The 24,056-nt window shown below is 39.6% G+C and overlaps 1 protein-coding gene and 1 long non-coding RNA gene across 4 annotated transcripts in view; one reads left to right on the plus strand and one right to left on the minus strand.

The window, feature by feature from the left end:
* Nucleotides 1-24,056, plus strand: part of LOC136794852 (uncharacterized) — a 209,151-nt gene that overhangs the window by 37,309 nt on the left and 147,786 nt on the right. The gene's annotated exons all lie outside the window — the stretch shown is intronic.
* On the minus strand, nt 1,762-23,468 carry STEAP4 (STEAP4 metalloreductase). 3 transcript variants are annotated; one of them, XM_067041679.1, is made up of 6 exons: nt 23,051-23,339; nt 19,900-20,007; nt 8,068-8,522; nt 6,645-7,172; nt 5,231-5,395; nt 1,762-3,484 (listed from the first exon to the last, which is right to left on the minus strand). In XM_067041679.1, the coding sequence occupies exons 3-6, from the start codon at nt 8,518-8,520 to the stop codon at nt 3,221-3,223; spliced, it is 1,410 nt and encodes a 469-aa protein (XP_066897780.1). In that variant the 5' UTR covers nt 8,521-8,522; nt 19,900-20,007; nt 23,051-23,339; the 3' UTR covers nt 1,762-3,220. The 3 variants fall into 3 exon arrangements, with proteins under 3 accessions (XP_066897780.1, XP_066897781.1, XP_058930029.1); XM_067041680.1 differs by having other exon boundaries at nt 19,900-20,096; XM_059074046.2 differs by lacking the exon at nt 19,900-20,007 and having other exon boundaries at nt 23,051-23,468.

A 24,056-nucleotide genomic window follows, 5' to 3' on the forward strand; every position in this document is an offset into this window, starting at 1 on the left:
TGGAGGAAGGAAGCAAAGCCTTTTTTATCTTCCACAAAGGCCAGTGTGGGATAGTCTACCCCTACCCCTGATTGGCCAGCTGATGCTTTCCCTTCTCTGAGGGTAAAACTGAAACATGCAGGATGTTGAAATGCATCACCCCGCTGGGTGCAAGCATGTGTCACATGAAGCTGCAAATCAGCTAATGTGCTTTTCAACCCCTGTACTGCCTCTCCTTTTCCTTATCTCTGAAAGGAACTATTTTTAGTCCCAGATGCTGGAGCTACTATGATTCAAAACCTTTCAATCACTTTCTTTGGACTGCTGATGAGTCAAAACCAGAATGATTACAAAACTAGAAAGATTTTACAGAAGCAGTCATCCCTCAATATGGGGAAAACATACAAAAATAAAAGTGCCAAAAGGTATATGGTATAAAATTTTTTCTAGAATACAGGAAACATAGCAGCAGTAAGGGAGTTTATTCTCACTTTTTAATGTAGAAGAATTTGGAACAGTTAAAAGGGATATAGTTCACCCAACACACCTATTTCTATCTGTTTCAAACTAATTCTTTCCACGTTAAGTAAACTGGGGGAGTCAGCTGTGTTAGGATGGGCACATTGGTTTGATGGTTTGGGAAGGGAGGGATATTGGGAGGGGTGAAAGGAGGGAATTGGCTTCTCTGGTCAGCTGGTGGGGCTTGGAGCCCTTGTGGATGAGGCTGAGGGTCATGCCCGGCAATGCATTGTGACACCAAGACACCAGGGGCGCTCTGTAACGTCTGGCTTCCTGGATGGCTTTTGTGAAGTACGCAGATAGAGCAGTTTTACTAGGTTATAAAAGTAGAATCCTTTTTACTCTAGGTAAGCTTTTTTTTTTAACCTAAGAGTGGCATTTTCTATTTTTATTAATGAACCATGTAGCCAGTAAAAACTTTACTCTTTTACCCAAAAAGGAGCATGGTAAATCCCAAAGGCTTTTTTCAGATCAGCCTGGATAGTACTTAACCTTTTGTCAACAAATTATCTAGCCAAAAAGCAGCTGCCAACCCTAGAATACTTGGCTGTTTTGCATAAAATAGAGGGATGAGTAGTGACAATTTCCCTGTCTTTCTCACTGATGCTCTCGGGTCAGCACCACACACCACAGCTCTGCTCAAAGTCACAAGCTTTTTTGTGTCCTTGCTTGGGTGGATCAAGAATAAAGTAATGGAGTATATATTCTGTGTATCTTCTCATTAACACAAATTGAAATAAAAAACAAAATCTAGTAGTGTATAATGAAACCAACACCCTCATTCAGTGCCAATGGTATTGACTTTAGAAATAATTTGGGGGCTTCCCTGGTGGCGCAGTGGTTGAGAGTCTGCCTGCCGATGCAGGAGACACGGGTTCGTGCCCTGGTCCGGGAAGATCCCACATGCCGCGGAGCAACTGAGCCCGTGAGCCATGGCCGCTGGGCCTGCGCGTCCGGAGCCTGTGCTCCGCAACGGGAGAGGCCACAACAGTGAGAGGCCCGCATACCGCAAAAAAAAAAAAAGAAAGAATTTGGCAATATGTATCCAATGCTATTAAAAGTTCTTTACTTTTTAATCCCAATTCTTTGCAAGTATTCTGAAGAAGTAATTTAAAATATGGAAAAATTGTATGTGCCAAGATAGCCTATGAAATGTTTTAGTAAAAAATGGATATAACCTAAATGTTGAATTAGGGCAGTGGTTAAATAAATGCATATTTGATGTAATATTATGCAGCCACTGATTCAATACATATACCATGTAAGTAAGCAGACAAAGCCACGATATATTAAATGAAAAAGGAAGGGTACAAAATTGAATATACAGTATAGGTAGAAGTATTTTCAAAAAGTTTTATAGAAAAATATCCTGGATTTGGGGTGATGTTTTAATATATTTTAACCATTTAACATAAGGTCATATCGAATATATGATAATAAAAGTAAAAGAAATGACCTTTGTGGAGCAGGCAGAAAAATGTCAAACCCGAAGCCTTTTGGTTATTTCAGTGTGCGGGAAGGCCACACATAAGGCTCCTCTCAGCTCTATGTGTGAGCCAGGAAGGCTAATACTGCTGAAGGCTGTCTTGGAAATGGCCTCATCAGCACACAAAAGCAGAGAGAGCCATCCTGCCTTCCAGCAAGGATTTGAGAAAGAACCACGTCTCCTGTTACAACTACTGCTCACTCCTCTCTCCCGAAGACACCATAATTCTCTCTCATCTAAGTATTGGTCCAAATTACACTTTCATTATTCATTTAATTTCACTACTTAAACTGACAACAAACTATGACAAACTACAGAAGCTACTTTTTTATACTAGAAATGCATTTCATAGATGATTAATGTTGAACAAAATTTGTAATATATTATTTACAAAGCATACCACAAAACCTAAACAATACCAAACCTGATATAGTGCAACTTTACAAAATTTACTTAAATTTTGGTTTATTTGAACTTTTTGCACATGGGCTTTTATCAGCTCTTCTTTGGTTATTGTACATTGAGAAAACCCAAGTGGGTATCCCTCATTTTTAACTCAATCTTTCCTATACCTATTCCTTTGTAGAGGAAGGATCTATATCTTATGATATAGATTTTTATATATCCAAACCATGATTACTTCCAATCAATTGTGATATTTTTATTGTTTTATAAAATAATTCCCCACACTACACATCCATATTGGTAACAAAATCAAAGGGCACACACAACTACAGAATTCACCATGGCAATATTTATGATAGCCTGCACTGCCAAAAACCAAACTAAAAATCTCATTCCTTTTACTTCCTCCGCCCTCTTCTTCAGACATATCTAATAAAGCCTTTATCAGTGGCCGCCATCTTAACTGTTTTCTCTTTCAGTCCTCTCTGCCCTTGAACCAGAGAAGGAAAGTGCATGGACTTCCCCTAGATTTTGCAAGACATTAGGTCATGCATGCTGCCCACAACAAAGAAGCTTCCTAGTGTGAAACCACAAAGCTAATCGTGACCTCAGCACCCCCAACTCCAGCAAAAGGAGAGGCAGGGGGCAACACCGATTCAACACCAGCCTGAGCTCAAACGGTGTCCATTTTTCAAAGTCAGGCATGATTTCTTTCTGTGTTCACAAGCTTCAGTCCGTGGTGGGAGAAAAACGCTTTCTTCACTGCACCCATTATTATTCTCTAAACATACATCACCATAGTTAAGAAGTCCAGGTGAATTGAACTTTGCTTTAAATATCTGTTTTTCCATTCAATGCTGATTCTGAGAATTTCGGGTTCCTTTCCCAGCCCTCGCGGATCCGTGTAAGGGTCTTGTCTATACACGGCAGGATGAGGATGAACTTGATCACCAACACTGTGCAAGGGATGATCAGTGCTATCACGTAGGCTGAAGGAAGATACCAGACGAGGCTTGAAGGACTGAGGAATCTCTTTCCGCCGTACACCAAGGTGTGGGCTGTGCACAAGATCAGGGTCAAATAACCCAGTTTGGACTATAAGCAAGAAACAAAAACATATACATTAACACTGTTTACACTGTAAGCCAATGAAGGGTATTTGTCAACGCCACAAGCTTTTGAAACCTGTAATATTTAGAACACTGCTAAGTCCTGAAAAAGTGTTACCTCTCCTTCAGGATGATCAGTATATCATTTAAAAAAAGACTGTGCTGGGCTTCCCTGGGGCGCAGTGGTTAAGAATCTGCCTGCCAATGCAGGGGACATGGGTTCTAGCCCTGGTCGGGGAAGATCCCGCATGCCGTGGAGCTACTAAGCCCGTGCGCCACAGCTACGGAGCCTGTGCTCTAGAGCCCGCGAGCCACAACTACTGAGCCCATGTGCCACAGCTACTGAAGCCCGCGCGCCTGGAGCCCATGCTCCACGACAAGAGAAGCCACCACAAGGAGAAGCCCGCGCACCACAACGAAGAGTAGCCCCCGCTCGCCGCAACTAGAGAAAGCCCGTGCGCAGCAATGAAGACCAAAAAAAACCGAAGAAAAAAATGCAGCTAAATAAATAAATAAATAAAAAGACTGTGCTTGCAAATGACATGGTGGTTTCATCTTAACCTAACTGGGCAAGATTAGGTAAGGAAAGATTCCCAGGAGTAAATTCTTTTGCATTAGAATAAATAATGTACCTTATTCTTCAATGGTAAAACTCTTTCCTGAATCACCTTTTCTGGAGGCCAGAGATGAGTAAGATACAGTATGTCCTCAAGAAGCACCATATTAGTATATGTTGCTGACTAAGAGCAGATGCTAGCTACATTCTGTCGCAATAAAGAGCAATTAGCAAACTTTACTTTTGGTTGTTTGTTTGTTTTGGCCTAAATACAAAGCTCAATGTTTATTTCTGTCTTAATGTCTTGAATAAAGGTGTAAACATGAGAAAACGTTGACTGCATTTGGTGCCTGGGAGAAACTGCAAGACTTTTGAAATTCAAATTGTTCTATAAAGTTCAAAACTGATTTCAGTTACTAATAATCTCTTCTGTTATACTGGTTCACAAGGAGCATGCATCAGAATCACCCAGAGGGCTTGTGAAAACAAACTGCTGGGCCATACCTCCAGCGATTCTGATTCATTTAGGTCTGGGTGGGGCCTGGGGATTTGTATCTAACATGATCTCAGGTGATACTGCCGCTGCTGGTCCAGGTACCACACTTTGAAGACCACTGGTCTATAAGATTAGTTACCAGCTGCTTTTAATGAGGTATCTGGTGGTTGATGTGTGGAAAAACCGGTTTTCCCTCTTATAGACCAGCGTTGAATCTGGTATGATGACAGTCTAGCGTATCTTGCTTTGAAGGTTTTAAAGATTATTTTCATTATATGCCTTTTCATATCAATAAGTCCATATTCTAAAGTTGGTTTTCAGAAGTAGAAATTTTGTGTTTGGGTTTCTCTCCACCTTGCACCTAGTACATCTCCACACACAGAATTTAATACTAGTTGGTGCTTTTCACTCTACACTCTTAGCTGTGGCTCTGGGAGTGGTCAGGAATCTTGGCAAGGGATGCCCTGCTAGGAAATTAAACCATTATGGAATCTGCCTTTTGGTACCAGAGTTTAGCATTTTCTAATTTGAACTTGTTTCAGTTGCTATTTTTATGAGATTGCTAGGGAAGTGATGGAGTAAAATGAAAATGTATACAGGGTATGAGAGAAAAATGAGAATACTTGTAAAGCCAGAATCATTTTGCACTGTAAAGTAGATTAAATCATGAAGTCCTTTACCTGGACAAATCGGAACTCTCTCCAGTTGACCATGTTGCTAACTGATGGCAAGGAAGTGATTCCCAGGAGTACAAACAGGAAAAATCCAAGCATTCCCATAGCAACATATGAATCGCTGAGCCAGGCAGTAGAGGTACTAAATGGACTTTCTTTCTTGGCTATTGCCTAAGAAAAGTTATAAGCAATTTTTAAAAATTCCATTTTTTACAAACTGCCCAAACTTTTAAGGGGATGAAAAAATACCTCTGCATGGTTTCTTTGCTCAAGGAAAATTGTATAACGTTTCTTAACAATCACTGAAAATAATTACACTTAGAAAAATACACTTAGATATTATATTTTTTGATAGAAAAAGTAATTGGTTCTATTGGGACTTTATTATGATAGTTGACTCCAGGAGTTGTATAGAGAGTTTTAATTGACCCTATAAATCCCAAAACAAAATAAACATTTACTTAAACCTTCTTTACCATATGGCTTCTTGTTCCCGAAGCAAAAATTGATGTTCTCAAATGATTACATCAGGATTCTGTTTTCCTGCTTTATATGCTGATTATTCACACACATGAAGTTTGAGTTCTTTCATGTTTTTTATGTTGTAATATAACATCAAGTCTGTTGCATCACATCTTGAGAGAAATCTGGCCCCTGTAACATGACTCTTACCCAAGGACATCCCATGTATTTGTTAGGGAAATGATGTAGAGAAATCCACAGACCCAGCACTTTGAGACTGCAGTAAGACTGATCAAAATAAATTATTCCCAAACTAGAACTGATGTATAGAACTTCCTCTGGGACTGCTTTAAGACTCCCTGAGCTGATTTTCTCTGAATATTTTGACTATGCAGAATATAGTATTTGACATTTGCTCAGAATTGTTTAGTTTTCTAGTTATTGAGGACAGCATCCCACAAGTCAAACATTAATGGAGTTATAAGCACCCTTTTGTGAATTTGTTTACATTCCTATGGCACATGTTTGGACAGCCCCCTCACTTATAAGATGGTTGGTTTTGACTTCCAAAAGGAAGTAGCATGCATAAAAATAGAAACTTGAAAACACCTTGGCTTCCATTTATTGAAGTAACTCAAGTAGGTTCATTAGGTTTTCCTGAGCCTCCAAATCTGTTCGTTTGTCAGTATCTCAGTGAGTCCTGGGAATACAGATATGGACCCAAGTGGACCTGGGAATCTACCTTTCATTCTCAATAGATGTATGAGGTTTCAACCAGATTCAGTAAAAAAACAAAACAACAAACCCCCCAAAACAAACATGAGGTGTCTAATTATAGCTACTTAAAAAAAATAAAGATGGTAGAAGAGTGATTTCCTATAACTGTGAAGTGGAATATGATGTAGCAGGTTGCTCTTTGTTTTAAAGAATAGGAGAATACAAATGAGTAGAGATTTACCTGGGCAATGGTTCTGTTGGTCGATGTCCATCGTACATAATAACGAATAGGGATCACAAGTGTGTAAAGGACATGAAGGAAGGCAAATCCCAGTGCTATCAAGCCAAGCTGCTTTCTGCAAAGCATCCAGTGGTCAAGCCAGTCTGGGAATCGGCGGTATTTTGTACCTCGGTACAGCTGCAGGATGGCAGCAATAACACCAGGGAGGTAAACCAAGGCCAGCAGTGTAAGTGCTGCTATTGGAAAGACACGATTTGGAATAGAAATAGCCAGGCGGAATGTCCTATCTTTTTTTTCATAAACATAAGGGTAGATTACTTCTCTTATTACACAATAGAAAAAGAAGAATACACACAGAACAGCAGACAAATAGAAGGGGAACTTCCACATTGGAAATAGTTGCAGTGGGTAGTTTTCAATTTCATTGGCTGCCATGAGAGATCCTTTATCCAATGGAGTAAGTCCAAGACTACGAACAATATCCATCACTCTTTGCTTGGCTTTGCTGTCATTTCCGCAGACAAACACCTGGGTTAAAATAATTCATTTTGTATTTATTCTTTCTTTAGTAATTATTTTGAAAGTCTGTATAAACACTGTGCAAGACAGTGCCATATGGTAGTTAACTGCTTTTCAAACAAGGCTGTAGAAAGGACATATTTAACAAGATGATGGTTTAGACTTGCACGTGTATGTTGGATAGTTAAGTACCAGGGTTTTAAGTTGAGAATGGCTGTAAGCATATCACACTGTTATGATAAGACTTGGTTCTCCACTTGGTTCTCCACAATGCAAACAGTTTGATCTCTCTTCTGTATTCATGGGTGCCGTATCACTTATGGATTGCTTTTTTTTTTTTTTTCCGGTATGCGGGCCTCTCACTGTTGTGGCCTCTCCCACTGCGGAGCGCAGGCTCTGGACGCGCAAGCACAGTGGCCATGGCTCACGGGCCCAGCCGCTCTGCTGCATGTGGGATCTTCCCGGACCAGGGCACGAACCCGTGTCCCCTGCATCGGCAGGTGGACTCTCAACCACTGTGCCACCAGGGAAGCCCTATGGATTGCTTTTAATCTCAATGAATAAATGGAACCCATTTCATACAAGGTAATGGGAGTGGAAGGGATACCCATCAACAATTTAGCAGTGTTATTTTCTAGTACTGACGAGAGGGCTCCAGAGACTGACACCGTTGGGTTCCATCAAGCTAAAAACTGAGGGTACAGACAGTGCTAAATAAATCACTACAATTGGTTTCACTACAATTGGTTACCCCACTTGGTCAAGCCCAAGAAAGTTATTCCTGGCACATATTAGCAGAATGAAGTGTTTTCTTTTGGAATTATGTTTTGGAATCTTTGAGGTAAACACATATTAAAACATTGACTTTTTTAAGATGGAATGTAAATTTATCATTTAATCTTACCTGCCGACTTGCATCCAGTGCCCTTGACTGGAGAGCCCAGGCTGAGATGGTGTTAAATGCTTTTACCACGCGGGCTCCCGGCACCAAATGAGCAAGGTACTCTGCATTTGATTCCGGATACTGCTTGATTTTGAGGTTGTTGCTAACATCGACCAGTATTTTCCCATTGAGAACCTCAGTTAATTCTGTGAGAAAATTGTAATGTTCCCTGTGGATTGCTATGATTATAATGTCAGATTTCTGGGCCGCTGCTGAGTAGCTCAGGACCTCTGCACCGTTGGGCAGCAGACTGGACATCCGGGGGTTTCGACTTCCAAAAACAATAGAATAACCACATTGGAGCATTTCAAGTCCTAGTGATTGTCCAAAATCTCCAGTTCCAAAAATACATACAGTCTCTTGCTTATCTGAAGAATTCATAGTGAGAAGAAGTACATCTGTAGTTTTCTCCATAACTGAAAGATAATAATGCAAACACCCAACAAAATATGAATGTTCTGGGAAAAATTAATGAGAATTATATCCAGGAAACAGTGATTGACGTTTGAATCTTTTACTGAGTTATCTCAAGCATATTCCCTAAAAAATTTGGAAGGAGTAAAAACTGTCTCATATATTCTCATATGTCTTTATTTTTTTTGAATTTTATTTTAATTTTTTTATATAGCAGGTTCTTATTAGTTATCTGTTTTATACAAATTAGTGTATATATGTCTCATATGGCTTATTAACAAAATCTTCTATTGGATAAAGAAAGGCAGTAAAAACCCAAGATACTTACTGGTTGCTGTCTTAAAATATGGACATGTATCACAATGATACTGCATTTATTGAGCACTTAACAGTTCCTAAAGTTCTCAAGAGCAAAATCTGACAAAGAAAGCAGTAATAAGGAAATTATAGACCAATTCATTTATGTTTAGTGACACAAAAATCCCAAATTAACCAACAGAATCTGGCAGCCTGTTAAGAGAGTGCACATTGATCAAATGGGATTATTCTAGGAATGTAAAGATTAGTTCTGTAAATTCAGTATTAGAAAATCTGAATAGAACTCACCATATTAGAAGATTAAGGAGAAAAATGTGGCCATATTTATGTATGCTAAAAGATCAAGAACCTATATGTCTCCAGAAATTTATACAACATTGTAAATTAACTATACTTCAATTAAAAAACCTTAAAAAGTTGATATTTATTCTTTTTTTTTTTTTTTTTTCTTTGCGGTATGCGGGCCTCTCACTGCCGTGGCCTCTCCCGTTGCGGAGCACAGGCTCCGGACGCACAGGCTCAGCGGCCATGGCCCACGGGCTTAGTTGCTCCGCGGCATGTGGGATCCTCCCGGACCAGGGCACGAACCCGTGTCTCCTGCATCGGCAGGCGGACTCCCAACCACTGCGCCACCAGGGAAGCCCGATATTTATTCTTGATTCATATTTAAAAAGGAACAAATAGATATTTCCTTAACATATAAAGCATCTATTTAAATAGCCAAAGTATCTATCTAAATAGCCAGTTGGAAGAAAAAGTTTAATTTATACCTCACAGTCCTCCCCAAGGTAAATTTAAAATATATTAAAGATTTAAATATATATTTCTTTAAATGGAACTATAATAGAACTAGAAGAGGCCATGGAGAATTCTTTTATTACCTTAGAGGGGAAAGGCCCTTTTCCTATATCACAGATCCTTGAAATCATTAAAGAATAAAGGGACAAATGTGATTACATAAAAATAAATAATACCTGCAAAGCAAAAAATCATGATAAGTGAAGTCACAAGATAATCAAACTGGAAAAATATTTTTAACTCATACAAACCAATAAAAAATTTGCCCATTAGACAATAGGGCAAAAGAATATGAGATGCTAGTTCATCCTAGGGAAATATGACTTTTCAATATAGTAAAAGATTTCTTAATCTTACCCAAAGTAAAAGAAATGCAGGGTAAAACTAAATTGAGATACTGTTATAAACCATGTGATTGTGTTGCTTTTTAAGGTTTTGAAATTTAAAGATCTTGAAGTTTTCATGATCTAATAAAATAATCTAGGATACTCTCTCCACTTTCAAAGAATATTATTTCTTCTTTCAGTACTGAATTTTTCTCAAAAAATTTTCTCTTCCCAATATTTAGCATTTAGTTTAAACTTTTAGTTAATCTTGTGTGTGTGTGTGTGTGTGTGTGTGTGTGTGTGTGTGTGTGTGTGTGTGTAGTCTCTTGTGTTCAGTGATGCATCCTCAGTGCTAAAAAAGAGCACTGCCTGTGATGGACCAAGCACTTTTTGATAAATATTTGTGGGATCATATTAGAAGGGTGGAATGTCGGAGCTGGAAGCAGCAGTTTCCTCTGTGTGCCAGGCACAGCATGAGGTGCATGACGAGGAGGAAGCTGAGTACAGACTGGGCACAGTCTGTGGGGGGAGGTGTTGTGAGGACATCACTTCTTCCACCCAAATGGGTTTAAAGTAAAACTTTGTGAATTTGATGTGGAATTTCAAACCAGACCTAATCACTCTTCCATTCCAGCATGGTGAATTTCATGCAGATTGTAGAGCATATGAAGATTGCACCTTTTCAATAGGATTTCAGAAATTTGCCCTTTCCATTTTAGCCCATGGAAAACACCTGTTTTTTGTTTTTCTTGAAGTATAGTTAATTTCCAATGTTGTGTTAGTTTGGGGGTAAGCAAAGTGATTCAATTATACATATATATATATATATGTATATATATATTCTTTTTCAGATTCTTTTCCATTATAGGTTATTACAAGATATTGAATATGGTTCCCTGTGTTACACAGTTGGTCCTTATTGTTTACCTTTTTTATATATAGTGGTGTGTATATGTTAATTCCAAACTCCTAATTTGTCTCCCCTGCCCCTGCTATCCCCTCCCCTTTGGTAACCATAAGTTTGTTTTCTATGTCTGTGAGTCTATTTCTGTTTTGTAAATAAGTTTATTTGTATCAGGTTTTTTAGATTCCACATATAAGTGATATATGATTTGTGTCCTTCCTTCTCTGTCTGACTTACTTCCCTTAGTATAATATTTTCTTTGTCCATCTATGTTGCTGCGAATGGCGTTATTTCATTCTTTTTTATGATTGAGTAATGTTCCATTGTACAGACATATATACCACATCTTCTTTATCCATTGATCTGTTGATGAACATTTAGGTTGTTTCCATATCTCGGCTGTTGTAAATAGTGCTTCTGTGAACGTTGGGGTGCGTGTATCTTTTCAAATTAGAGAAAAGGAATTCTTACCTGAGCTTATCCGAAGGTGTGTATCTATATCAAAAGCAGACCATTCAGACATTTGTAAGTAGTCAGAAGTCATGGAGGAAAGGAACAAGAAATACAAGACTTCTCTGTACTTCTACAGAAACTCTTTGAATAATTTAATTAAGCACAAGTGAATCATTTTATAAACTATCTAGTGACTGATATCCTGAACTTTATCAGAGTAGGAAATGACCTTATATGGGAAAGCACCTGGATATGATCAGGGCCTATCATATGGAAACACAGCTGTCCCTTTGAAAAACTCTTAGCAGCATCTACAAATGCAAACTAGTGTAGCAAATTCTATTATATTGCTAATCAGTTAACAACTAATTGTTATAACTCAAACCCTAAACTGCTGAATGATGCCTTAATTTTTCTACTTCGTAGAACTGGTTTGTGAGTATATTGATAGAATACCAGTGTGCCTGGCTATTCCCTCACTTTTTCTCCATTCTTTATCCTAATATATTATTTTTCTATCTCCTAGATTGGGATGAACATTTGCAAGCAAAATATAGATTTGACAAACTTGCCTGTGTCCTACAATGAAATGGATGATGTCTTTACTGACATATTATCATTTGGATTACCTTAATCATTGCAGAGAGTGAGTCCAGACTTTATTTTGACCACATGGCCCCTACATTCATCTATTCTAACCTGTCATAAACTTTTTTTTAAAAAAAATGAAGATATTAACTACACTACACTAGTATTTTTTGCTCCACTTACTGGCCATATGAGCTTGGGTAAGTTAAACTCTTTGTGTCTCAGTTTCATCAACTTTAAAATGAGAGATCTGTAGTACCTACTCTAGAGGCATTGTGAGGATCAGATGAATTAATGTATCTTAGAACAATTCCTGAGACTTAGTAAGTACTCAATAAACTGGCTATTATTAGGAGAGTATTTAATATGCTATAATTAATTAGTCTATTAATGATCTAATTAATGTAGTCTTTATATAAATTCTATAAATTAAGGGTTAATTATGCTTCTATAACTGTGATTATTGGAATATATAAAATTTACCTGGAATAGTATTCAGTAATTCTTGAGAAGCTTCTGCTTTCCCCACTTATTTCTCATAAATAAAACCTTATATAAAACGTCTTCAGAGCATATGAATTTATCAAAACACAGATGTAAAAACAGCTCAAGTGTGAATTTCTCTCATTTGTAATTCTTTCACATTTTATTTTAATATTTCCCCCTTAAAATGCAGCTTGGCCATCCAATATAACACACTTGGGCTGTTATCCCAAGCATTAAAATTTATTTTCCCTCTTAAATCTTCAGAGACAAACTGAAGATACAAAAACAGTAAGGAGATATTAAAATATCACTGGTGGAGTTAATAGAAAGAAATACGGTTATTCCATTGGGCAGTTAGTTACTCCGTATCAAGTTATAGAAGTTATAAGGTTGATAATTGTGTAGCACACATCTTGAGTTCCACTTCAAATCCTCCTGGTTGTTATTTCCAGTCCTTGGGCAAAAACTGAGCTCTGCTCTGTTTCCACTGCCCAACAGAGGCTCACTTTGGGGCTCTAGATCTTTCATCTCTTGATCCTTGTCCGGGGCTTCTTTGATACCTGTGCCTGTTTGGCACTCAGACATGTACAGCCCACGGCCCCATCATAGACAACGGGGCACAGGACTCCATGCATAAGTGCTTCCCCTTTCATCTTCTGGAACACAGTTCTGACACATTTCATAAGGCTCCTATGAAAGTCCCAGAGGAATACAGTACCACTCATCTCTAACAGTGGCCAATTTAATGGGCTCTTGTCCTGTCTTTCCCATGTTCCCTGGTTTAAGCCCCTTGCCCCTCACTCTTGCTCCCTGGAATCACTTCCATAATAAACTATCTGCGCACAAGCCTTTGTCACAGGCTCTGCTTGCAAATCAACCCAGGAGAAGACACTATTTTGATTATTATTATCTTTTTATGGTAGAAGAAAAATGATCAGACCTCAGGTTACAACTGGGATGATGAAATAACATGTAAAAAATAAAAAAGTTAGCTAATTCTTTGGAAGAATTTGATTCAGCACTCTTGGAAAAAAATCCTAAAAATAGATGTTCATGAAAATGAGATGTAGGCACACTCTAAACCACAAGGGAGATCTCATTGAGGGTGTATTTTACACTAAGTACTAGGTAAAGAAGGAAGTTACAATCATTTCAGACTATTTGTAACTCAAAATAACTCCCATGTATAAACATGGATTTATGGAGGTAGTAAGGTTTCTTGTTCAAAGACTTGGAAAAAAACTTTCCTAGTCCTCTTTTATTCATAGATGTAGGATGGAAGGAATAAAGAAAATAAGAAAGGTGGTAAACAGGAAGTGGAGTTATTAAGGGAAAGTTGGGGTTAGATGGTTATGGCATAGTGGTCTCCTGTCCTTCCTTCAGCACTTTCCAAACCTCAGTTATGTTAACAGGAAGCAAAACAAGACTACCCCCTGGTTTGGAAAATCTCCAGGTTTTGCCTCCTGTGGAAGCATCTCCCAAAGAGGGAGGCCAAGACAGGTAAAGCGACCCCGCAAGATTGTTTATATAGATTAGAGATTGGCAACCAATGATGCAGATGCAAAGGTGGCAGGGACAACTGTGAGGGCCATGGTAGCAGCCACCAAGAAGCATAAGCGTGAGTGTCTGTGTGTGCGTGTGTGTGTGTGTGCGTGCGCGCACATGTGCGTGTGTGATGAAGTAGTACTGGTGTGGGTCATGTAGAGTCTCGCCCATCAGGTCCCTCTGTCTGCAGATCCCACCCCGGGTTCTGGGAACCTAAGGCAGCATTCCGCTGGATGTTCCCAACTAGGTATCCCGTGAGGATGTTAGGGCCAGTCTGGTTTGTGCTTTTACTTCTCTCATCTCCCAGAGGTCAGAGGTCAGAGAGGCCCAGACCCGTTCCAGCTTTAGAGGATTCTAGCATGTGAAAAACATGGAAATGTCCTAACGGAATACAAACATTTCACATTTTAAACGCTTGTATTTAACAAGCAAAGAAACCTTTTTATTTAAAATAATTATAGATTCACAGTAAGTTTAACGCTAGTACAAGAGGTACTTGTGCATCCTTTATCATTTCCTCCAGCATTTACATTTTATATAGCTAGAGTACAATATCAAAACTGGGAAACTGATACCAGGACATTGGGTGTGTATAATTCTCTGTCATTTTATCCCTTGTGTGGGTTCAGGTACCCACTACTGCAATCAGGATGCAGAACTATTCCATCACTACCCCTTTATAGTCATACTTATCCCCCTCTCTGTCTCCAGCCCCAACCCCTGGAAGTCATTAATCTGTTCTCTACTCTGTAATTTTATCATTTTGAGAATGTTATATAATGAAATCACACAAGATGCAACCTTTTCATATTGGCTTTTTTTCACTTAGCATACATAATGCCCTTGAGATCCATCCAAGTTGGCGCATATGTAAATAGTTCGTGTAAATAGTTCGTTCCTTTTTAGTGTTGAGTCCATGGTATGGACTTCTTCGTTGCTAGTTTGCTACCTGAATGTCCTGCTTGGAAATGTTGCAACAGCATTACAAAATCTGCATGTTAGGTTTTTTGTTGTTGTTGTTGTTTTAAAGAAGATGTTGGGGGTAGGAGTTTATTAATTTATTTTTGCTGTGTTGGGTCTTCGTTTCTGTGCAAGGGTTTTCTCTAGTTGTGGCAACCGGCGGCCACTCTTCATCGCGGTGCGCGGGCCTCTCACTATCGCGGCCTCTCTTGTTGCCGAGCACAGGCTCCGGACGCGCAGGCTCAGCGGCCATGGCTCACGGGCCTAGTTGCTCCGCAGCATGTCGGATCCTCCCAGACCGGGGCACGAACCCGCGTCCCCTGCATCGGCAGGCGGACTCTCAACCACTGCGCCACCAGGGAAGCCCTATCTGCATGTTTTAAGTGCTTATACTTAACAAGTCAATGCTATTAAATGCTCAGGCACCACCTCCTGAGATTCTGAATCAATTGTTCAGAGGTAGGGCCCAGACATCTGTGTATTTAAAATACCAGACCAAACACATCAGTTCTAAAGAGCATCCAGAGCTGAGAACCACTGGAAATGGGAAGAGATAAGGGTATCTTTTTTGGAAAGAGATGGTGAGGAGGGAAAAGGCAGAGGGAGAACAGGCTGGGGATGAGCTTGTAGGGGATGCAGAAACATTTCACCTGCTTTACATTTTCTTCCTCTGAGTAACCATTGGCTGGGTCTGAGAGCCTAGAATTCCTACTTTTATGAAAACTGGAGGCAAAAAAAGAGTGTGTAGGCCCCCTCTCCCTAGGGGAGAGGGTCAAGGGATGCCAGACACAAGACTTGGTAGGCTTTGCTCTACAACTCCCTTAAGGAAACTTTGATGAGTTGTCTTCCATGAGCCACAAGTTATAGTTTGATCAAATCCAGCCATGAATCTGCTACAGTCACTCCTTCAGAGCATCTCTCATATGGTGCCAGACAACACTCCGTTTACATTCGGATGAAACCAGTATTAAAGACATTCGGCCCCTTTCTCCCTTTGAGAATTCAGCTTTGAATTCTGAAGCGATTGTTCACACAAGGTTTTGAACTCCTCCTGCAGTACCCTCTCCGGACACGCCCCTGCCCTCCGTCAGGGTTGTAGCACACAAGTCCAGTGATCTGGCCTGGCACCTCCAGGGAGTCAGAACACAAATGACACTTTCAAACTCTGTACGACGTGTCAGGATTTTTCATTTTAATTTGATGCCTGTAAACAGGGATTTAAAAAATTCCTTCCTTCTGTTTTATTATCCCTTCTGAATTTCATCCTGAAAGCCCTAGATGACTTGACAACACATTTGTAATGAGCTGAAGCCCATCAACCAAATGTTTCTTTTAATCACCAGGCGTAGGGGCAGGACGGAGTTCTGCAACTAGGCCAGCCTTCCTCTGATTCAGAGCATTTGTTTAAATATATCCCAGGGACAATTGGAAAGCAAAAAATAGTAAAAAAAAAAAAATTAAAAAAAAATCCTTACAATAATACATGAACCCATCCAGTTTATTCACTGAGCTATTTCTGTATTTAGTGAGATCAAGGCTCTTTAGGGAAAGCAAGCATGCTCACATTTAAGCACATATTCTTTTACTAACAGGTATATATTACTGTAGCAAAATCAGAAGCCCTTGGTTTAAAAAGACCACTGATTGTAGTTTATAAAAAATGTAATGCACCCATAATTAATGGAGTTTTCTAATTTTTTTGACAGTTCCACCTTCAGTCTATATATGTTATTTGAAAATATAATAGTACATTTCTTATTTTAGCCTTGTAGTTAGAAGTAGCTCTGTCAGTAATAGCTATAGACTGACATAAATCTATCATTTAAAGCTCTTAATCTAAATAAAGAAACCACTGCAGGTTGGTTGCTGAAAAATTGATTAATTATTTCAGTTGTTTTGGGAGAAAATGTTATGTATCTCATAGCACTCTAATTTACTGATGCTTAGTTTTTATGCTAGCCAATAGAATGATGCAAAAGGAAACTAAACTTGTACAGTCTGATTAAATCACAAGAGCATAACTAAATATAACCTTTACATTAATATTCTATGGGGATATATAGCCACATGAATTGCAATAAGTAAAACTAGCCATGACATGCTGCAGCTAAAATGATTCTGTCAGTAACATTTCACTGCCACCCAATGAATACCAGGAGAGCAAGGTAATGCAGAGCTATATTATCTATTTTAATTGCACTTTAGGAGAAAATTTATTTATTTTAAATATTGGTTCTTTGGTGAAATTCTGGTCCAACTAAAAATCTTTTTAATATGTGTTTTCACATTTACATCTCAGCTGCATCTGTCAAGATAAATGAAGATTGTTTTATGATTCCCTGGCTAAGAATTTTATCATGTAGGTTTATTATCCCCTGTCTAGGCTAGTTAGTTCATTTGATTAAAGCTGAGGCTCATGACAGCAAGGTCAGGGATTCAGTCATGGCTGAGTTAATTTACCTTGACCTCTGTTTGCATTCTAAATCCTGAACAGCTTATAAATCTGTCGTTCACCAAAGATTCAGCATGAGAATCAGGACCTGGATTGCCACCATCAGAAAAACAACTCTATCTCACTGACTGGATGGCATTTGACTCATACACAATACCTGAGCATTTCCTTATTTTTTAAAAATGGGTTTTTATTTTTTAAATTTAAAAAAAAATTATTTTATTTATTTATTTATTTTTGGCCGTGTTGGGTCTTTGTTGCTGCCCACAGGCTTTCTCTAGCTGCGGTGAGTGGAGGCTACTCTTCCTTGCTGTGCGCGGGCTTCTCATTAGGTTGGCTTCGCTTTGTTGCAGAGCACGGGCTCTAGGTGTGCGGACCCAGTAGCTGTGGCTCACAGGCTCTAGAGCACAGGCTCAGTAGTTGTGGCACATGGGCTTAGTTGCTCCGTTGCATGTGGGATCTTCCCAGACTAGGGCTTGAACCCATGTCTCCTGCATTGGCAGGCGGATTCTTAACCACTGTGCCACCAGGGAAGTCCTGAGCATTTGCTTATTGGGTAATTTGGTGATCACAAAAACCCACTTAATATTTAGTATCCATTAGTGGGTTTTGCTTTTCTCAGACTGCTGTAGTCATAAATATTTATGAAGTGATTTGATCATTTCAGAATTAACTTTGTTTAAATAAATTTCCTGTGAATAGTTATTTATCCTCACCTTGAGGCCACTGGGGATTATCTCAGTATTGATAACTGCCAACTCAGTTTGGAGATAGAGCAGTTTTGCTGTGGATCTGATCCCATTCCCTGGCCCCCAACCCTGCTGATGGGGTAACTCCAATCTTCTTCAAAGCATCTCCTTAGCATTTTTAGAAATCTCCTAGGGGTGGTTTCCATGTCCTGTATATAGTCTACTTTATCTTCTTTTGGGTACCGTTTTCCTCTATTTCTAATTTGGCTCTGGAGGCAAGGAGTCCCAATGGCCAGAGTACATCTAATGTTTGCCAAGGCCCCATGAGCTTGAGCTGCAACCATGATCTGGCCTTTCAGCTGCTTTATTTCTTACCCCAGGAGAGAAAGTACCCTTGAAATGCCTTTCCCCTTCCTGTATTATACTCTGATATACAAGCCTGAGAGCAGTGCTGGTTGATAAATATATTTTAGTGAAAGCAGCTCCTTCTTTTTAAGTCCTAGGTATTTAATTTCAGCTCTTTTTAGTTGTGTGGTATGACCAGAGCTGGCTTGCCAGCTGAAAGTTTGAAATCAGCCATGGTGGGAGTTTTCACACCATGGAAATCAGCAAATGCTGTAATTCAGGACATTTTCTTTTGCCTTAGAGAGCCATTTACCAGCATACCACTGACTCTCTGTTTCTCATCCCCTTCTCCCCAAGACTCTGCCTGTGACCATGGAAATGGAGAAATAATTGGACTGACAGGATGATATAATTTCCCAATCCTGACTTTGTACTTTACACCTTAAAATCTCTTTCCTTAGAGGCCTTCCTTTTAGGAAGGCTCCTAGGTTCTTAATGATAACAGAATCCATGTGGCTTCCCTCCCCCAACATATGTTCCAGACCCTCTCCACCACACACATGGAGTTAACACGATTTTGGCTGTAAGTCTGACACCGCTAGACTCTTGGTTCCCTCAGGGAGATAGATACAGAGATCTCTTTGTGTACCATCATCCCCAAGCACATATCTTCTATTTTCCCAGACATGCATTTAAAAAAAAAAAAAGCACAGTTTAGGATCTCAGTCGAAGATAACCATTATTAACTGCAATGAACCATTTACCAACTTGTTAATTGCTTTCTCCTCAGCCCCCTCCCATATCTCATACCACCTAAGTCAGGGCAATTGAATAGGATGAAGAAATCATTTTAGTACTTGGGTACTGGAGAAGAAATAACTAGAAGCATGATCATTTCTATAATAAGAATGATTTGCTGTAACTTGGTTCTTTTGAACTGTTCAATAGGCTTCATTTCTTATGCCATGCCTTCAGGTATTAAAGAAGGGTTCAAGTGTTTTACTTAAGTTAAACTAATTAAAACCTTTAAAAATTCAATATTCCAACTTTCATGACCTCAGTTAAATGCCTTAATCTCATTATGTCACTCTTTAAAATGAATTAAACTCCAAAGTATTATAGTTACAAATTTATTATGAACCTTACCCAGGATAGCAACATAATGGGGTTACTAAAATGAGAAGAAATACCAAGGTTGCTGCAATTTCTTTATCCTTTTAAAAACAGTTATAATAATTTCCACTAGTTACTTTATATGTACTGTACAGCATACAGCAATCTCATGCTTCTTCCCAAAGGGCAGGACACTTTGACCCTATTAACTACTAAAGCTCAGGGGGCATCCATGCTTATAACCTCCTATGCCCATAATGATAGCATCTTTCAAAAATAAAAATTAGTGTTATCAACAATGTCTTGGTAGGATTGCAAGTTTTTGACAGATTTATTGAACAGCCTCTCTGAGCCAGGCACTGTGCTACACAAGAGGGATAAAGTGATAAACTTTAGACTGACCTTGTCCTCCAGGGACTCCCAAGTTGGGGAAGATGTAGACACAAATTCAAACTGCTGCAATACAACGTGTGAAGATGTTGCATATACAGAGGAGGGGAGTTATTCTGCCTGGGAAGTAGGACAAGAAAAGTTTACCAAAGTCTGTGCAAAATTGTTCCAGCCACTGCTTAATTTGGGCTCAAAACTGTTTCCACACCCTGTAAAATGAGAAGTATAGATGAAAGATGTATAATCAGTGTGGCCCATTAGCCACGCCCTCCCATTCCCATGCTTCTCAGTGCTTGTGCCATCACCAATGAAACCCTGGCTGGAACACTTGGCCCTGTGCTTGATGCCATTTTTTTTCCTTCAATATTTGGAGCTAAGGTAAAAGAGATGTGTTCTAATAACCCCTCTCTAAGAGGAGTGCTATATAGTTATATTAAGTTACCTCTTAGCTTTCTTTTTTTTCAGAATTATAGTTCCTGACTTTTCAAAATTATCCTTTGTACAAATTTACCTTCCTTATAAGATGAAAAGTGAACTTCATCCTGACACGAAGACTGATCGTGTAATCTACATTTCAAAGAAACATACTTTCCTCAAAATAACTTTTCAGAAGTATGCAACCATGAAAGTTTAGTATGATAAGGCTTTTTTACACTTGGCAGACTACACTCTTCTAGAACAATGTGCAGAAGCATTCAGATTAGGATGTCATGTCCTGCCTAGGTAATTAGGGTGGAAATGCTTCCTTGAGTAGAACATTGCATATTTTTTGCAGTGATGTATTTCTGAAAGATGATCTTCATACAGTGCAAGTATTCTTTGTTCCTTTTTCCGTAATGATTTTGGAAGAACAAATTGCTTACGTATGTTGGCCAAGTATGTTTTCTTAACATGCATTGTTTTCAGCATTAATTATCCTTTAGTTATTTACTTAGCTTTATTCCTTCCAGGTCTGATTTCTTCTCAACAAAAGAACAAGTGTTAATTCAAATCATTTTGGAAATGACCCAAAAGTCATTCAAAATTCATGGTAGGTTGAATACATCATGTGGAAATGTTCATAGTTAACTGTCTTCATACTTAACTAGTGACCCATTCTCTTTGGATGTGCAGAGCACAGAAGGACGTACAAAGCACAGAGTCAAACAGGTGACTTCAGAGGCCTTGTAAACTTTATTTCTATTACTTCTGGCCTAACTACAACTTCAAAAAAAATCCCACACAGAAAACTTCACTATCCACAGCCTGTCCTAGATTCTTAGAGTAGGAATTATAGGTAGATGTAGTTGCAGACACTTAACAATTGACTTCCTCTTCAGAGGACAATCCAGAAGAAACCTACAAGTTGCCCTGGCAAGTCTTCAAGTTTGAAAGGTGATTATATCTTTTTTTTTTTTTGGCTAGCAGATTATTAACTTTGTGAAGATTTTAAAAGGAAATAATTTTTAAATAGCAGTTGACAAAAGATGCAAATGACATAAAGATAACTGGATGGTGAGGATCATGAAACACTGGATGTGTTTCTAAGGGTGACTTCAGAATCAACTACTCAGGAAACGTTAAAAAGAGAATCTGTACTCTTTTAATAATATCATGAATAATGGTAGAGTGATGTGAGGTGGTCCTTCAGTAGATGAGGAAATGTAGAGTGTTCAGGATTTCTTCCATTTTGGAATTCTATGACAAATGAATCTATTTTTCTTAAAACTGTTCAGAACAAGGCTCAAGGCTTAAGGTCTTCAATGTATGAACAGGCTTATAAAAACGTATTTGGTTACTTCTAACAACCGTTAGCAAGCTTAAGCAAGGCAGGAATCTGAAAATCATTCTCAAGTTAGGGGTCAGGCCTCGAACATGCTGGTCTCTGAACCTTAAGTTGCCGTGTGAACTTCAGCAGCACCATAAATGTTGCCAAATGGACAGAGTGCTATGACCCAATTTCTCCATACACATGTTCCATTTCCTGTACAACCCTGAAGCCTGATAAATAGGGAGTGCTTCATCCTGCTTTCTGGGTTGGCAGTGTTTGCCATGCAGGTAGAATACAGGCAGGTAGAATTTCATACCGTGCTAAATCAAAGCATTCTGAAAAACTCAGGGCCTTGCAAAAAAGTTACTGCTTCAAATAAATGTGCCATTTTATAAAATTACACCTACTGTATCAGAAAAAAATGTTCTTTCATATGAGTGACATTTATATGACTGCCATTTATAGGGAATAGGACATTCTCATACAGCAAGGCTGAAGAATTGGTTTGGAAAGCTGAGAGTATTCTCTGAATGATAAATGTGGTACAAGTCTAGATACTCAGTGGGGAAAGACTATCTCTCCACAGCTGGGTAGTTTCCCTATAAAAGTGAAACCTGCATTATTATGAAGAAAGTAATTACTTGGTTACACTTACAGCATTGATGAAATTTTCAGTGTATTTCAAACCTGCAAACATCTTTAGTCATGTGTTTTCACCTTGTTAGAGTTGGATTTTGTGGCTGCTCTGGTCCAAGAGTCTTTTATTTTACATGTGTGGAAACTGAGGCTGAGGTACTGAACTTCTCATTAGAACTAGGAATAGAATTCCCCAATCCACCCCTGCCCTAGTCTCCATCCAATTCACTTTCCCTTAGACCAGTCATCTTTTAAAGAAAGTTTCTAAATTACTATCCAGAGGGAAAAACTACCTTCCAGCTGCCTCTGGACAAGCAGGGAACCAAAGGCTTTATTTACTCTAAACAATTACATTCCAAACAATATTTCTCTGGAAAAGCAATTAATCACTAAACTGCAGAAGGACATTGGAATCAAGATCAAGGATGGAAGCGGTTGCAGATCTCAGGACACATTTTCAGCTCTTGGTCAAGAAGCGGACTCAGATCTAGATTGCCTTTATCCAGAAGTAAGATACAGAGAGGAATCCAAACCTCCAAGTCTTCTCCTTCGGTCTAGTCTGCACCCTGGGGATGAAAGTCTAGGAAGCAAGCCACTTGTTGAATTGCTTAACTCATCTGGCCACACCCTTGGGTGGCCTTGCACCTTCTTCCCAGGGTGAGCAGGTTTGCGGAGCGGGATCCTGGAAGCAGGGGTTCGAGGTGGGCGGAAGCTGATAAGGGAGGGGAGCCCTGTGGCGAAAGGTACAAGGCGAAGGCCAGCAGCAATGTGACCCACCTGCGGGAGAGGTGTTTCCCAGGCAGCTGTGGTCCAGCGTGGCTGCTGCGGGGCGCGCTGAGTGCCGGGCCGAGAGGGGACGCTGTGTGGCGTTCAGGCTCGGGGCTGCGGTTCGCCGCTCTCGTCGGTATAAGAAGCCGGAGAGCGGAGGGAGGGCCCACTAGATTGCGCAAGAGAAGCGGTGAAGAAAGCAAGCGTTTCCAGGAAGAGTTCAAGCTGGGAATCCTGGGCAGCTGGAAAGACCAGAAATTCCGGTGCTGCCACTGCCGCTGTTGCTTCAGATGTTGCTGCTGATCTCTGGCCAGCGGGGTTTTTAAAGCGTTTTCCGCAAACCCCTTGGGATACGTGCACCCCAGGCAGATTGAGGCTTGGAGAGGCTGAGGGGGACCCTTTCCTAAGGAGCCATAGGGGCCGCTCTGAAAAGATGAGAAAACACCACCTGATTTAGGAACCTAGGCATTTCCCCCTGTGCCATAGTGTCTTAATTCAGAGTTGACATCTTTCCCCTGTGCCTGGAAACCCTCTTTTTTTTTTTTTTTATTTTTCCAGGGAGGGGGTCATAGCCTGGATGATCTTGAATTTGGAGGTCTTAATTTAGATAGATTAAATGGTTCAAAAAAACAAACCAAGTGAAAGAGAGGGATGATGATACCTTAATACACAATAATATATATTGGACTGATAGTCTTTCTACTTAGGAAGAGCTCAAAACACACAGCCATGGTGGTTTAAGATTTAACTAACCATGATAATCTATGGGACAGAGCACTCCTGCACTACCATGCTCTGTGGTCTAGAGGCCAGAGTTTTCCCAGTCTGTCTCTCACCCAGTCACCTGGTCTTAATGGCATGCTTACCAAGGCCCAGGTGTTCAGCCACGTGGGAGTCCTGTTCCCTGCACTTTTGAGCCAAACCCCCTTTTGCCTAGATTGCATCTCTCCCCAGAGCATCTCATGGAGTCAGCTCAGATCCCATGTCTTCCAAGAGGTCTTCTCTGAGCCACTTA

Source organism: Kogia breviceps, chromosome 9 (genome assembly GCF_026419965.1).
Source record: "Kogia breviceps isolate mKogBre1 chromosome 9, mKogBre1 haplotype 1, whole genome shotgun sequence".
Classification (NCBI taxonomy): Eukaryota; Metazoa; Chordata; class Mammalia; order Artiodactyla; family Physeteridae; genus Kogia; species Kogia breviceps.

Coding starts and splice junctions, on each gene's coding strand:
- STEAP4 (XM_059074046.2), bottom strand. CDS start 8,520: ATGGAGAAAACTACAGATGTACTTCTTCTCACTATGAATTCTTCAGAT. Junction 7,173..8,067: donor CACTGGATGCAAGTCGGCAG/GTAAGATTAAAT, acceptor ATTTTAACCCAG/GTGTTTGTCTGCGGAAATGA. Junction 3,485..5,230: donor GAGAGTTCCGATTTGTCCAG/GTAAAGGACTTC, acceptor TCTTGCTTATAG/TCCAAACTGGGTTATTTGAC.